Genomic DNA, 16,035 nt, shown 5'->3' with positions numbered 1-16,035 from the left:
CGGTATACTGAGCTTAGGGTAACGGGAGGACGGTAGTTTGTGTCCTTCCGTTACCCTAAGGAGAACTATGGGGAAAAGCCCTGACCCCATAGTTCTCCTTTAATATCATTTAGGTTTATAAGTGCCCATGTTACTTAGGTACATATTTTATTCACAAAGCAGCGAATGTGACCTTCCCCAATCATTCAGAGGAGGTGAATCTTCCTGGTGCATGCATTTTAAAAATTATGACGGTGACAGATTCACCTCCAGGACATAAACTGCTTTATAACTAGGCCCCTATGTGTTGCTAGCTGCTTTAAAATACTCCTTGTGTGCACCTTAAAGAATGAAACCCAGTGAGATGAGCAGTACATATTGCTGCTTGCAGATTGGATTGAACTTCTCAGACACAGCAAAAAGATTCACTTGCTCTCCATGCCGTTAAAAACATTTTATATTTAAGAGTGCAAGGATACAGTCCCTTCCAGGGAACAGGATCTTGTGACATATCATTTCTCCCATTATGCACCCCACGGACCACAAGTCCACTATCAGTGTGACAGCACAAGGTGGAGGGGAGGGGGAAAAAAAAGGATGGAAGGAGAGAAAAAAAAAAAAGCAGAAGCGAGAGAGAGAGAGGTGTCAGTGAATACGAGTGAACAGCCAAGTGCAGGTAGAACCTGGAAAAGGTGAGAGGTCAGCATGAAAAAAAGACAAGAGGAGCCCAGGGCAGTGCAGAGTGGTTAGGTGATCATTAAAGTGCACCTGTCTTTCAGTAGGAAACATAATGCTGTAAAGAATTGGGCAGGCAAAGTTAATTTATAGAGGGAAACATTCTCTTTAAAGGTGAAATACACTCATCCCATATTTCTCCTTTAACCACTTCAAGACCAGGTGTTTAGACCCCCTTCCTGGCCAGGCCATTTTTCAGTATTCAGCGCTGCCGTACTTTGACTGACATTTATTCTGTCATGCAATGCTGTACTGAAATTAATTTTATACCATTTTTGAGGGATACATAGAGCTTTCTTTTGGTGGTATTTAATCACCAGTGGGGTTTTTATTTTTTACTATATTAAAAGGAAAAATTATTGAAAAAAAAAAGTTTTTTTTTTCATTATATTAGGAAACAATGTTTATTACCCATATTTTTGGTTAAATATAAAAGACGGGGTCACGTCCGGTAAATAGTCGCCAAACATGTCATGCTTTAAAATTGGACGCAGACGCGAAATCGCAAAAAACTACCATACCCAAAATTGACCATAGGTGACGCTTTCAACTGATAAGCTGTAAAAGCTCCGGGCTCGCACCGGGCACAGCGGAGCCCGGGACCAGTGTGACAGTGGGAGGCACACATCCCGGGAATTCATACAAGCGTTCCGCCGGCTCTATAGCCGGCGGATCGCTTGTATATTAACGGGCATCGCTGCCTGTTTTTAAATATCAGCATTTGCCGCTCAAGCGCGCCCGTTTAGACCTAGAGAGCTCCTGGCCGGCAAGCGGTTAACGGGAATTTTTCCCTCCATAAATTTCATAATACATGAAGCCTGTTGCAGACCCGATTGGCAAACTAAAGAAGCATGCACAAAGAATGACAACACTGCTGCTAATTGAGAGGAAGTGGCTTAGTGTTGTCTGGAAGTTTTGTCACTGGCAGGCTCTCCAGGCAAGAAACTTTGCGACAGATAAAAAATGATTTGCTTAAGAAAACTGTATACAGGGAGTCATGGTGCCAAACATACTAAACAGATTTTGGGATAATACTTTAAACATTTATACTAAATGTAAAAAAATAATAATTTGTAAATAACTTTTCCATGACAATTTTGTGTGATGGTAAACTTTTTTTTTTTTTTAACTGGGAGATCTGCATTTAGGGATAACTAAACCCAAGAATAAAAATGTAATACACTGCAGCTTACCAGTCCTTAGATGTGGTTTCTTTACTAGTTTTATCATTTCAGGCCAAGAATATTTTCAACAAGAAATATTTTTTTATTACAATTAAATTATTTAAAAAAAATTAAAAGAAATTCTTTCAAATAATTATCTTCTTAATTATTTTTAGGTACGCTGTTTGAATGGGAACACAAACATATAGTAGGGGGGTTTGTCAAATGTGACTAACAGTGGATACTGTGGCTGCCTCCACGAGTGAGTGTAGCCACAGAATTGTGAACTATATAATAAATTTACTTTCCGAACTTGGTTCAGATACCGGATTGTCACACCTCACACTGCATTGCCAGGAGCAGTAGCCCACTATTTGCACATTTGGCATTACAGCTCTCGCTGTTTCAGTTGCCCATTTGCTGGCCAATGAATCAGTAGTTCAATGATGCAACAGACTAAAGGCCGAGATGTGACACAGAAAACTGCAAAGCTGAAACATGCTAGGCTATGGAGCAAGGAAACATTTAACACAATTACAGATCATTTGACAATTAAAACAGTTCAAATATACATTTGCAGTGTGAATTTAGCGGCTTGCCTGGAGTTAACCTTGATGCGATGCCAGTGAAGTGCTGCCATTATCTCTGGCAGCTAAAGAGTTAACAGAGTAATCAGTCTCGTGCTGCATGAAAAGGCTGGTGCCTTGGACATTGATGGGCTAAATCCCATTTTATAATATTTGGGTACTTAACTCCCTCTACAATGAAAAATAAAAGAGGATCCTGAACCAACAATAAGGTCCCAATTACACCGAATGTGCAGATCCTGAGAGCCTAGCGCTGTAAACTCTCCACCTGCATACCTGATAGAAGCCCTGTGGCCAATTCAGACCACCAATGTCCACCTCAAACTGAAATAGGGGCTTTGGGTGGCCTTTGAGGTTCTTTGAGGGACAGAAATACAGCTTTGTCAAGCCACACAGCAGACACTTATGCCATTTCAGAACTTTGTTAAAGTGTATGTATAGCCAAAACACTTTTTTTTGTAGTTTTGGCTGGACAATGGAAGAGCTAGAACCCCTGTCAGGTTTTATTGCTTCCTAGCACGGTTCAACCCTGCTCCTGGTGACCAGACAAAAAAGTGATGGCAAATCCAAACTGCTAGAGTTACCCCCAGAACAGGAGGTGAGGGGAGTAGTCTGGTCTCTGGCGCATCTAAAAAGGTCTCCCCTTTCTGGTCTCTGGCGCATCTAAAAAGGTCTCCCCTTTCTGGTCTCTGGCGCATCTAAAAAGGTCTCCCCTTTCTGGTCTCTGGCGCATCTAAAAAGGTCTCCCCCTTTCTGGTCTCTGGCGCACCTAAAAAGGTCTCCTCTTTCTGGTCTCTGGCGCACCTAAAAAGGTCTCCCCTTTCTGGTCTCTGGCGCATCTAAAAAGGTCTCCCCTTTCTGGTCTCTGGCGCACCTAAGAAGGTTTCCCCCTTTCTGGTCTCTGGCGCATCTAAAAAGGTCTCCCCTTTCTGGTCTCTGGCGCATCTAAAAAGGTCTCCCCTTTAAAAAAGCCAACCCGTTAGAGTTACCCGCAGAACAGAAGATGAGGGCCGCTTTCTGGTCTCTGGCGCATCTAAAAAGGTCTCCCCTTTCTGGTCTCTGGCGCATCTAAAAAGGTCTCCCCTTTCTGGTCTCTGGCACATCTAAAAAGGTCTCCGGTTTCTGGTTATGGTGCATCTAAGATCTACCCTTTCTTGTCTTTAGATAATCTAATCAGATCCCACCCCACCTTTTTCTTCCTCTAGTACTTGACAATGTTGGGTTACTAAGGACAATAAACCAATTTCTTATTCCAATCGCTTCCATACATGAGGAAAATCTGAGAGGAGGGCACGAGTTTACTCCAGTATGGTCATATATCTTATTCTGTGCTCCAGCAGTTAAGCTATGCAAATCTTACATTTCTGGTTGGCCTAAGCCATTTAATGTAACCCAATTTGCCTCTTTTAAATGATATGTTCTACTCTGGGTGAGAAGCAACCCTGGCAAGGAATCATAGTGTATTGATATAGAGAGAGGCACAGATGATACCACACCGGTGCTGCTCTTTGCATAAGGCAAGGCCACCCATGGCAGGCAGAAGACCAAAGAGGACGAGGACCCTGCATATCACATGACCAGCCAGGAGACATACAAAAAAAAAAAGTTTTGAGAAGGGGCGTCCAAGAGGAAAGGGGGGGGGGCACCTCTGGTGGAAAGGAGCTCAGACCCTGGAGTTGGGTTTTAAAGCATAATTCTACCATATTGGGTTGAATTCTACTTTAAAGCAGATAACCAGTGGCACATAACTGACTCAATGTCCATTACTCAAACCCATAGACTGCAGCTCTCCTTTAAAAAGATTACCATATATTAAATAGGCTAATCAACTATCATACTGCACGGTATGAACCTTGATTAGCTTGTACAATGGTCTAAAACCAAATTGAATATGCAACTATAGATGTTACAGAGGTCTCCACTGCAAACAACCTGCTTTCTAATGAGCTCCGAAATGTGAGCGAACACGGATGGAAGCACTAACCGTTTTCTTTGTATCCCATGCCTAAGATAACTTCCGGAGCTCTGTAGTAACGGGTGACAACGTATGGGGTCATCATGAAGCTTGTTCCTGCTGTCCGGGCCAGGCCAAAGTCGAGAATTTTTAGGGTGCAGTCAGACTTCACTACGATGTTGCTTGGCTTTAAATCCTGTAAAGCACAGAAAAGAAAAACAGCTAATAAATGTCAGGCATATCATTGGTGTCATGCTGAGAAAGTTTCAACCCAGTCTATATGTGAAGCCACTAGGTACATTTAAAAGCTGCTGTGCGACAGTGTCAGATCCCAAATTCAATATGAAAAAACCTGTAATAAAAAAAAACATGTATCCTTTACCTCTTCTAAGTAAGCCAAATCCTTCCTCATTGGTGTCTCACGTGCTCCCCCTCCCAGACACTGCAGCTTACAGTGAAAGGTTTTAAGAAACGGGCACAGCTGTCAATCCAGAAAGAAGTGTGTATAGCTAATAGCTGACTGAAGCGCTACAAGCTTGTGAATCAGCAGAGACCATCCTGATAACTTCCTGTGAAGTAGTCCTTAGATCACAAATATTTCTGGCCTGATGGACAGTTACAGAACAGGTATAACAAAACTTTTCCAATAGTATATTTAACCCCTTCATGACTGAGCTAGTTTTCAGTTTCTGTTCATAAATGACTGACACACTTTACATTTTTGCTGTGCGATTCTTCCACGTCAGTAATATACGTTCTTACTAAATGTACCCACTCATATTATATATTGTTTTTTAGAGGACAGATAGGGCTATATAATTATATCAAACATGTGTACTTAACGCCTCACTTAGTTTGAATAAAATATAAAAAAAAAAATGGGAGGAAAAAAACTAGAAGAAAACACTTTTTTTCACAAGTTTTGATATTATTTTTTTAGAAATTTGTTATAATAATTATAGTATAAAAAGTATATTTATATATCATTTTTATTTTCCTAATTCTGTTTTACACTTTATTTTTTTTAGACTTTGTCAGTTTATATCAAGCAGTCACTATGACTGCTTGAAAGAATAAGTTTTTTTAAAAATTTTTGGCTATATTAGGCTGCTCCAAACTTAGGAACAGCTAATAATAACCTTAGAGACTGATCCTGACAGCATGTCAGATTCAGATCTCACTAAAAGGTCTTTGATCAGCCCAGACGATCAGAAGTCTGATATATTTCACTCACAGAGATACATTGTATCTCTGTGGGTGAAATGTATCATAAACATGGGCTATGGGAGCTGTCAAAACGAATAGCAGAGAGGTGACTCACTCTGCTACCTCTGCTATTTTCAGCTGTCAAATACGGAATCGCTATTTAGCGGTCCCGTATTTGCATGTAAAGGCTTCATTTTTTCATTAATGAAACAAAGAAGCTTTTACAAAAGCTTAACTATATAATTAATGAATGCCTCAATACTGAGACATTCATTAATGACTGGTAACTGCTGAGAATCAGCGCTTAGCGGCATTACAAAGCCTGATATAACTCGTCACGTACAGTGTACGTGGCCAGTCATATAGGCACTTCGTGACGGGACGTACAGTGTACGTCTCCCGTCACAAAGGGGTTAAACAGAACAAAAGACAAAAGTTAATTCTTAAAGCCTAAACACCCTATTACCTGGCACCCTGGTATGACTCACCCGATGTATGATCCCTGCAGAATGTAGGTGCTTTATGCCACACAACATCTGGTAAAGCAAGTAGGACATGCGCTCATGATCCAGCTCCATCTGTATCACCTGACACAAATTGGCATCCATAAGCTCCATCACGATGTACCTAGAAAAGACACAGAGTGTGTCAGTGTGCAAGCAAAATACTAGATTACAGTGAAATTCAAGGCTGGTCAACTCCTGGAAGTGTTGTGCTAGGTTATGCACAGAGAATATGTTACTTCCTGTACTGAAGGTTTGATTTTACCATAGTCTCAATACAGAATTGTTTCTGAATACTTACAAGTCTTGGAATTCCTCCAGAGACCTCTGCGGTGTAAAGACGTTTAGGAGCCCAATTATCTGAAACAGACAAAGGCAACAATCAGCCTCAACTACCTACTCGCAGCACATGGCGATTCACAGCCCTATTCAACTGCTCACAGGACAGGTTCAGTTGGGCATGCACTGGATGTGTTTTTTTTTTTTCTTGTTCAGCCCTGCAGTCTACTGTACTCCGACAGCGGTGGACGCAGTGTTTTCAGCATACCTGAACAGTGACTGCTGCTTATTGGCTGCCGCACATTGGTCAAATTTTGGCTGAATCAGCAGGACTCCACGGAATTTGTCCAGTGTTTGGCTAGCTTTAGTTTCAATACTTCCCCCGAAGTGTAAAAAAAGAGAAGCTGAAACATTTCCTTATTCTGTTAGAGGAGACCTGGCTACAGAAATAAATGTAGTAGGAAAGCATGACTCTCCTCTCAGATACAACCGCTTCCTGAGTTTTGCCCAGAAATGCTGAGTGACATTCTTTTAATCATCAGTGTTCCCATTCCTTTATTGCACACAATTACTGCCGTCGTATCCTCTGGCATTCCTCTGCTGCATACGACCCCCGTCGTACCCTCTGGCATTCCCCTCCTGCATATGACCCCCGTCGTACCCTCTGGCATTCCCCTCCAGCAGATGACCCCCGTCGTACCCTTTGGCATTCCTCTCCTGCACGTGACCCCCGTCGTACCCTTTGGCATTTCTTTCCTGCATATGACCCACGTCGTACCCTGTGGAATTCCCCTCCTGCATATGACCCCCGTCATACCCTTTGGCATTTCTTTCCTGCATATGACCCACGTCGTACCCTGTGGCATTCCCCTCCTGCATATGACTCCCGTCGTACCCTTTGGCATTCCTCCTTTGCATGTGACCCCCTCCCCCGTCGTACCCTCTGGCATTCCACTCCTGCATATGATCCCCGTCGTAACCTCTGGCATTTCTCTCCATGTGACCCCCCGTCGTACCCTCTGGCATTCCACTCCTGCATATGACCCCCGTCGTACCCTTTGGCATTCCTCTCCTGCATATGAACCCCGTCGTACCCTTTGGCATTTCTTTCCTGCATATGACCCACATCGTACCCTGTGGCATTCCCCTCCTGCATATGACCCCCGTCGTACCCTTTGGCATTCCTCTCCTGCACGTGACCCCCGTCGTACCCTTTGGCATTCCTCTCCTGCACGTGACCCCCGTCGTACCCTTTGGCATTCCTCTCCTGCACGTGACCCCCGTCGTACCCTTTGGCATTCCTCTCCTGCACGTGACCCCCGTCGTACCCTTTGGCATTCCTCTCCTGCACGTGACCCCCGTCGTACCCTTTGGCATTCCTCTCCTGCACGTGACCCCCGTCGTACCCTTTGGCATTCCTCTCCTGCACGTGACCCCCGTCGTACCCTTTGGCATTCCTCTCCTGCACGTGACCCCCGTCGTACCCTTTGGCATTCCTCTCCTGCACGTGACCCCCGTCGTACCCTTTGGCATTCCTCTCCTGCACGTGACCCCCGTCGTACCCTTTGGCATTCCTCTCCTGCACGTGACCCCCGTCGTACCCTTTGGCATTCCTCTCCTGCACGTGACCCCCGTCGTACCCTTTGGCATTCCTCTCCTGCACGTGACCCCCGTCGTACCCTTTGGCATTTCTTTCCTGCATATGACCCACATCGTACCCTGTGGCATTCCCCTCCTGCATATGACCCCCGTCGTACCCTCTGGCATTCCTCCCCTGCATGTGACCCCCTGCCCCGTCGTACCCTCTGGCATTCCCCTCCTGCATATGACCCCCGTCGTACCCTCTGGCATTCCTCTCCTGCATATGAACCCCGGCGTACCCTCTGGCATTCCTCTCCTGCATATGAACCCCGGCGTACCCTCTGGCATTCCTCTCCTGCATATGAACCCCGGCGTACCCTCTGGCATTCCTCTCCTGCATATGAACCCCGGCGTACCCTCTGGCATTCCTCTCCTGCATATGAACCCCGGCGTACCCTCTGGCATTCCTCCCCCGCATGTGACCCCCTGCCCCGTCGTACCCTCTGGCATTCCACTCCTGCATATGATCCCTGTCGTAACCTCTGGCATTTCTCTCCATGTGACCCCCCGTTGTACCCTCTGCCATTCCACTCCTGCATATGACCCCCGTCGTACCCTCTGGCATTCCCCTCCAGCAGATGACCCCCGTCGTACCCTTTGGCATTCCTCTCCTGCACGTGACCCCCGTCATACACTCTGGCATTACCCTTCTGCACATGACCCCCGCCGTACCCTCTGGCATTCCCTTCCTGCATATGACCCCCGTCTTACCCTTTGGCATTCCCCTCCTGCATATGACCCCTGTCGTACCCTCTGGCATTCCCCTCCTGCATATGACCTGTGTCATACCCTCGGGCACTCCTCTCCTGCATATGATCCCCGTCGTACCCTCTGGCATTCCTCTCCTGCACATGACACGGTCATACCCTCAGGTATTCCTCTCCTGCACATAATGACCTCTGTCATACCCTACATCACTCCTCTCCTGTATATGACGATGGTCGTCATACCCTACAATGCTCCTCAATGGCACATAATGACCACTGTCATACTCTCTGCCACTGCTCTCCTGCACATATTGACTGCTGTAATAACCCCAGGAACTCCTCTCTTACACATAATCACCACCGTCATACTCTCTGGCACTCCTCTCCCGCACGTGATGACCACTGACATATTCCCTGCACTCCTCGCCTGCACATACTACCTGCTGTCATACCCTCCGCACTACTCTTTTGCAATGCAAAGTACCTGTTGGTATGCTGTTAAATCCCCAATCCTAAGGGATGAGCTGGGACATGCCTCATTTACATATCAAATATTTGTAAACTGCTGGCATTTGACGTTCTGGGGCTTCTGAGGTGTCCTACAGCAATGGATTCTGAACTTACTGCTACCGATGGGCATTTAACATGTTACCATTCTCGGACCGTCTCATGCAGCATGTCTCCAGTGTCCAACCAAACCTGAAGCATGCCCGCAGTCTCTGACCATTTCCTCTAGCAGCTTCGTAGTTTTTGGCAAACTTCTGTATTATTACTTATAATGAATACTTTGTTGAGGCTCCACATACAACCTAAAATTTCAACCACAGTTATAAGCCTTCATGGCTTAAAGGATTCAGATCATTTTCTTATTATGACAGCGATTGCTCAGGTGGCAATAAGAAGGCATATTCTTCCAATCCCCCAGTCAGCTGCCAATGAACATGGTAAGATGAACATTGTTCTGAACCAAAAAGTAAGAATCTACAAAAAAAAATCCTTCTAGCGCATATAATTCCCCCCAAGGGGATTGTTTCTGCAGAACTTACATTCTTGTGATTGACACATTTCATGAGCACAAGCTCCCGGTATGCCCTCTTGGCGTGGGTTTGATTCTGGAAGGGCCGACTCAGCTTTTTGATAGCAACATGTCTCTCTAGAGCACCGTCGTATGCAGCGCTGAGGAAAACAAACATAGCACGTAAACCTTAATGTTAATAGATATAGAAAAAAATGAATGGGGGGGGGGTGCGATGAACTTTCTTACCATACTATTCCTTGGGCTCCTGATCCAATAGGCTTCAGGTTTTGGTAGCGCTTCAGAACATTGAAAGTGGAATCTCCAATTTCAAAGACAGAGAAATTGTTGTCACGTTTCCCTCGGCTCATGGTTGCACGAGCGTCTTCCCCAGCGGCTTCATCCAAACTCCAATGCTTTTAGCTGAAATCTGCAGAAGGGTAACAGGTGAGGGCAAGGGAAAATACTACACTGGAAATGCTGGCCTAAAATTACATGAAAAGCTTCTGAGACAAGCTGCCATACACTACAATAAAGCCAAGCTTCAGGATAAACAGATATTGTCTAAGTGTCACGTGTCCTGTGTATCCTCCTTGAATCTTGGTGAGCTTTGTATATTTCCTCCAGATCTTGGCAGTAATCAAGCATACAACTCTGTGCGGGAGCTTCCCGTAATAAAGACCGGTCAATGCTACTCTTTCATATTGTACAGGCTGACTGGTCTTCTATCTGGCCTCTCCTGTAGTGAGTGGAGCCTGATGGGCAACTCCCACAGCTTTACTCTATGCACAGGCTATGCTTGATAGGATTCAGCTCAGAGCTCATAGAAAGACATTTCAGAACAGTACAATGTTTTGTTCCCGACTGCTTTTATCTGCGGGTTTTGGGTCACTATTATGTTGGAGGACCAACGTTCTGTAACCGAGGCAGAGCTTTCGGGCACTGGGCATTATTTTTTAGGGATGCACCGATCCTAGTATCGGTATAGATGCCGAGTATTTGGGCGAGTACATGTACTTGCCAAATGCTCCGATGCCTAGCCCGATACTTCCGGTATCAGGAAGCCGGGCACCTGGACAATCAAGAAGCTGGGCGTCGTGTAATTATGCCGCACAAGGCTTTCCAATTGGCCGGGAAGCCAGCGTCATGCTCCCTTGTCACCTCATGATGAGGGAGCATGGAGCCGGCTTCCCGGCCAATGAGGAAGCCGGGTGCAGTGTCATTACACGGCGCCCGTCTCCTGATTGCCCAGAAAGCCGGCTCCATATTTTCTCGTCACCTAGTGACGAGAAGCATGGAGACGGCTTTCCTGCTAATCGGGAAGCCGGGTGGCGAGTCATTACACGCCGCCAGGCTTCCTTAATGGGACTTGCGTTATCTGTATTGGCAAGTACCAAAAAAAAAAATATTGGTTCTAGATAGCAAAAAAACTTTATCGGTGCATCCCTAGTATTTTTCACTCTAGAATTCCTCGATAGTCTTTGAGATGTCATTGTGCCCATCACAGATTCGGAGCACCAGATGCAGCACCCAAACATCACTGAGCCTTATTTGTGTGTCACAGGAGATATGGTGTTATTTTCTTTGAATGCTTCAACTTGCCAAAAAGCTCCAGCTTTGTCTCATCTGTCCATTGGACATTTTCCCAGAAGTAGTGTGGCTCGTCAATATGCATTTTATCAAATCACAGTTTGGCTTTTTTATGTTTTTCTTTCAACAGTAGAGTCCTCCTATTTTTCCTCTGAGCCCGTTGTCGTTAACAAAGCAGTGGTCACTGAGGTATTCTGGCATTCAAGTACAGCTTTGAAAGTTCTCATTGGCTCTTTGGCTACCATTCTGTTCAATCTGGGGAGAAATTGTCTCATGTGGCCACATCCAAGGTGGTTGGCAACACTCCCCATGGACATTAAACTTCTTAATATTTGGAATTATAGTACAGGAACATCAAGCTGCTTGGAGATTGCCTTTATATTTGACATCATAATCTACAATTTTCTTTCCGATCCCCTCAGACAACTCTCTTCTTTGCTTTCTCTGGTCCAGTACCATTGTGGTGGACACAAATCACACCAACAGCATGACTTTTCTCCATGTATACGCCATGTGACTAACTGCCTACAAGACATGTGTGATAATTACATAAAATAGTGTGAAATATTGCTATTATCCAAATTGTTATCATTGTTTTAGGGTACCAACAAATCTGTCCAAACCATTTTCAAATACCTTTGTAGAACAAGCAATATTTTATCTCTTTTCATAATTTCTCTGCCTTACTCTATGACAAAACAAAGTTGTACAAGAAGAGACGACGACTACTTTTAATTTCATCACTTTCAGGAGGAATGAAGCATTGTTCAATGAGCTGTAAGAATACCAACAAATTGGCCCAATGTTTCTGTGTATTGTATCTGGATATTTAATAGTTTTCCTGGCGTTGGAATCTGTGTGTATTGGGTCACTATCATGTTGGAGGACCCATGTCCTGTGACCGAGACAGAGCTTTCTGACACTGGGCTCACTCCTGTGATGGACTACGTTTGGAGCGGTGACTACATTTCAACACACACAGGGACCATGGGGAACAAAAGTAGCCACCCTCCAGAAGGAAGGAACGGTGTCAGCATCAATTCAGAGTGTTAGTGTTAGGGATGTCCCGATACCACTTTTTCAAGACCAAGTACTTCCCCTCATGAACTTGCCGATACCAATTACCGATACTTTTTCTTAAAGGGACAGGTGACTTTAAATGATCCATAGTACAACTACATGTTAAGTACTATGGGTCATGATTTAACCTATTCATGTTAGCAGGGAAGAATTGTAAATCTATTGCTGCAGTGTAGTGGAGGTGTGTGCTGTATATATGTACTACATATACATTACACACGTCCAGTACACTATAGCAATAGATTTACAGCCAGCCCCGTCCCAGCTTCCCTCACGCAGTTTCACTCCAATCCCTGTTGCCTCACGCGGTGCCTCTTGTAGTAGGCGCTGGGCAGGATCGCTGCATCACATCTCAGTGCTCAGCTTGTGGGAGGCGCTCACAATTCTGCCCTGCAAACATGAATAGGTTAAATCATGATCCATAGTACATATGCAGCACACACGTCCAGTACACTACAGCAATAGATTTACAATTCTGCCCTGCTAACATGAATAGGTTAAATCATGATCCATAGTACATAACATGTAGTTGTACTACGGATCATTTATCCTATTCATGTTAGCAGGGCAGAATTGTAAAGCTATTGCTGCAATGTATTGGGAATATGTACTGTACATGTACTACATATAGAATACACTGCAGCAATAGATTTACAATTCTGACCTGCTAACATGAATAGGTTAAATGATCCGTAGTACAACTACATATTATGTACATATTCTGTACTATGGATCATGATTTAACCCATTCATGTTAGCAGGGCAGAATTGTAAATATGTTGCTGCAGAGTATTGGGAATATGTACTGTACATGTACTACATATAGCATACACTGCAGCAATAGACTTACAATTCTGACCTGATAACATGAATAGGTTAAATGATCCATAGTACATGTTATGTACTATGGATCATTTAACCTGCACATCAGTGAGCGTCCTGATGTGCTAGAACAAGGAGATGTACAGTATTGCTAGAACATGGAGATGTGCTATGATTGTCCTGCAATGAAAACAGTTATGGCTTACTGAATGTGACGATCGATCGCGGTGCCGCACGATTTTCCTCACACGTGAGGACGTCGGCGCCGCTGAGCTGAAGAGGAGCGTCGCGTCACTGCTGTTCCAATGGGTGGCGCTCCGAGTGGGGTCCTCTGGGCAGTTGCAAGCCACCTAAATTAGGACCCCACATGGGAGCGCCGCCCACCGGAGCAGCAGTGACGCGATGCTCGGCAAGGTCAGTAAAGAAAAAAAAAAAAGCGCAAGCTTCGGCGCTATGTATCGGGGCATTTTGACAAGTACTTGTCAAAATGCCCTGAATCGATGCTTGTATCGGTATTGGGACATCCCTAGTTAGTGTATTTAAATGCATTTTTTAACATGTAACTACCGAGTTTAATGCCACTTCAGGGGTGTGGAATTTAAAAAAAAACAAAAACTAAATTATCAAGGGCTAAAGCGGGGCCGAATCTACTTGTCCCTCATGTCAATCTATTTTTCCAACTACAAAAAAAGAGTTTTAATCAAAACTAGAGATGCACCAATACCGTTTTTTTGGTATCGAGTACCGATATTTTGCGTTGGGTTTTCGGCGATACCGAGTACTGATACTGGTGCTTCCGTTGGCATGGAGCAGGCTTTGCGAGCAATCAGGAAGCAGGGCAGCGGGTAATAAACATGCCTCTTGGCTTCCCGATTGCCAGGGAAGCCTACTCCATGTTGTTTGGCTGGCTGATTGTGATTGGCTGTGAAACCTGCTTCCCAGCCAATCAGCATCAAGCCAGCTTCCCGGCCAATCAGGAAGCCGGGAGGCGGTTCATTACTCGCCGCCCCACTTCCTGATTGCACGGGAAGCTGGCTCCATGTTCCCCCTACGGCGCTGCCGGTCACAGGAAATCTTTCTCTGACTGTATCAGTGCATCCCTAATCAAAACCGTATTTGACTGTACTAAATAGAAGAGGTGCACCGAAATGCACATTTCAAAACCGAAACCGAAATAAAAAAATGTCAGGCCGAAACCTAAATTGTTTGTTTTAACTTTTTCTATTTTTTTTAATATTTTATTTTTTATAAACGTTTTCATTTTTTTATATTTATTTTTATTTATTCATTTTTCATATAAATATTTTTTACTTTTAGGGGCTTCAGGGAAATATTAGGGTCCTAAACAGATATGTCCCTTTTAAAATAGAAAAAGAGATTGAGGACACAAGAGTCCTCAATCTCTTTTTCTGCAGCCCCCGTTATAAATGAACAGGAATTCTCTATACTGTGTGTTCCTGTTCATTCATATATAACCACAATCATGAATGAACAGGAGGTGATGTAGATCACTTCCCATTCATTCATAAATGAGGATATAGTAAACATGCTCTGTCCTCAATTATTTACACTCAGCGATCAGCGACTGCTTGTACCCGCTCTCCATCCTGACAGCTGTCACAGGAGGCTGAGCGAGCGTTGCAGGAGAGCCCAGCATCCTGTGACTGCGCTGCAAGCTGTCTCCGCCCACACACCGCTCTAACCATCTGTGACAGGAGGCTGAGCGGTGTGGGAGGAGAGACGCTGGCTGCTCACAGCGCTCAGCCAGCTGTCACATTTTCTCTCCTCCCCGCTGGGACACAGAGCAGCGCCCAGCGGGGAGGAGAGAATACACGGATGCACCACTGTATCGGCCAGAAAATGGCACTTTTGGCATAATGCGGATATAGGCCGATATATAGGTGCATCCATCCTAAATCGTGCTTCTCACTGGTCAGCGCGGTCACCTGACCACGCTGACCAATGAGTGCTTACAATTTGCGAGTGAAATTCAAAATGCATAGGGCAGGACTGCGCTGGACAGGAGTACAGGTTACAGATAGTACACCCGTACTGGCGGATGGTAAGGACTGTTCGCCGAAAGGCAAGTATAGCCGGGGGAAGGGGGGGGGGATTTATGAGAGACTTGACCAGGTTTGATTGGGTAATTCCATTTTCCCATATTACTAGGGAAAGTGAACTTACACGCACAATGTGCAGTAAAGGGTAAGAGAGTTCTGCTGCCTGGCTACCACACTATGGCACACAGTGGAATGGCGGCAGCACTCAGCGCACACACAATGTCCTACGCGTTTAGGGGCTTACAAGCCACTATGTGATAATTTGGAGGTGACAGGTTCTCTTTATGAAACCTGCCCTCCAACACGGAACAGATGTGAGATTACAGCGCTCTGGTCTCAGTAATCACACAGAGCAGACGAAGTTCTACGTCTGCGCTACGGTGAGCTCATATGCCGTGGTCCCGGGTGCCCCAGAGGAGTGGGGGACCCCAAAAACCACGGCGGGGGGAGGCGGACAAGATCGCTGCTCGTTTCGTACAAGCAATCTGATCAGATCACTCGTATAAAAATGAGTGGTGTCTCCCCACTGTACATTTAGCTCTGCTTGTCCGGAGAAGGGCTATATGTCCATTAAAAAAAAAATACTCGCCCCGTGCCCGAAACTGCATGTCCCAGGCGTTGGGCGAGAGGAATTCCACACCCCTGCACTTTAACAGAGTATGCTTAATTTATTTTATGGCACATTTTGCATCTTTGTTTTAGATGCTGGAGGGC

The 16,035-nt window shown here is 45.1% G+C and overlaps 1 protein-coding gene across 6 annotated transcripts in view; it reads right to left on the bottom strand.

The window, feature by feature from the left end:
• Window positions 1-10,196, bottom strand: part of LOC108794648 (mitogen-activated protein kinase 8) — a 30,135-nt gene extending 19,939 nt beyond the window's left edge. For 4 of the 6 annotated variants that reach the window (XM_018565721.1, XM_018565723.1, XM_018565726.1 and 1 more), the window contains exons 1-5: window positions 10,019-10,196; window positions 9,801-9,930; window positions 6,429-6,487; window positions 6,113-6,251; window positions 4,449-4,614 (exon numbers count right to left, since the gene is read on the bottom strand). In XM_018565721.1, coding sequence (XP_018421223.1) covers window positions 4,449-4,614; window positions 6,113-6,251; window positions 6,429-6,487; window positions 9,801-9,930; window positions 10,019-10,140 — 616 coding nt within the window. In that variant the 5' untranslated portion in view covers window positions 10,141-10,196. Of the gene's footprint in view, window positions 1-458; window positions 531-4,448; window positions 4,615-6,112; window positions 6,252-6,428; window positions 6,488-9,800; window positions 9,931-10,018 lie in introns of all 6 variants that reach the window. The other 2 variants (XM_018565722.1, XM_018565724.1) reach the window with 1 other exon arrangement.
• Window positions 10,197-16,035: the final 5,839 nt, after the last annotated feature.

The sequence above is a fragment of the Nanorana parkeri genome, unplaced genomic scaffold (genome assembly GCF_000935625.1).
Source record: "Nanorana parkeri isolate BGI_ZX_2015 unplaced genomic scaffold, ASM93562v1 scaffold880, whole genome shotgun sequence".
Taxonomy (NCBI): domain Eukaryota; kingdom Metazoa; phylum Chordata; class Amphibia; order Anura; family Dicroglossidae; genus Nanorana; species Nanorana parkeri.
This window is presented reverse-complemented; position numbering and strand designations above follow the sequence as displayed.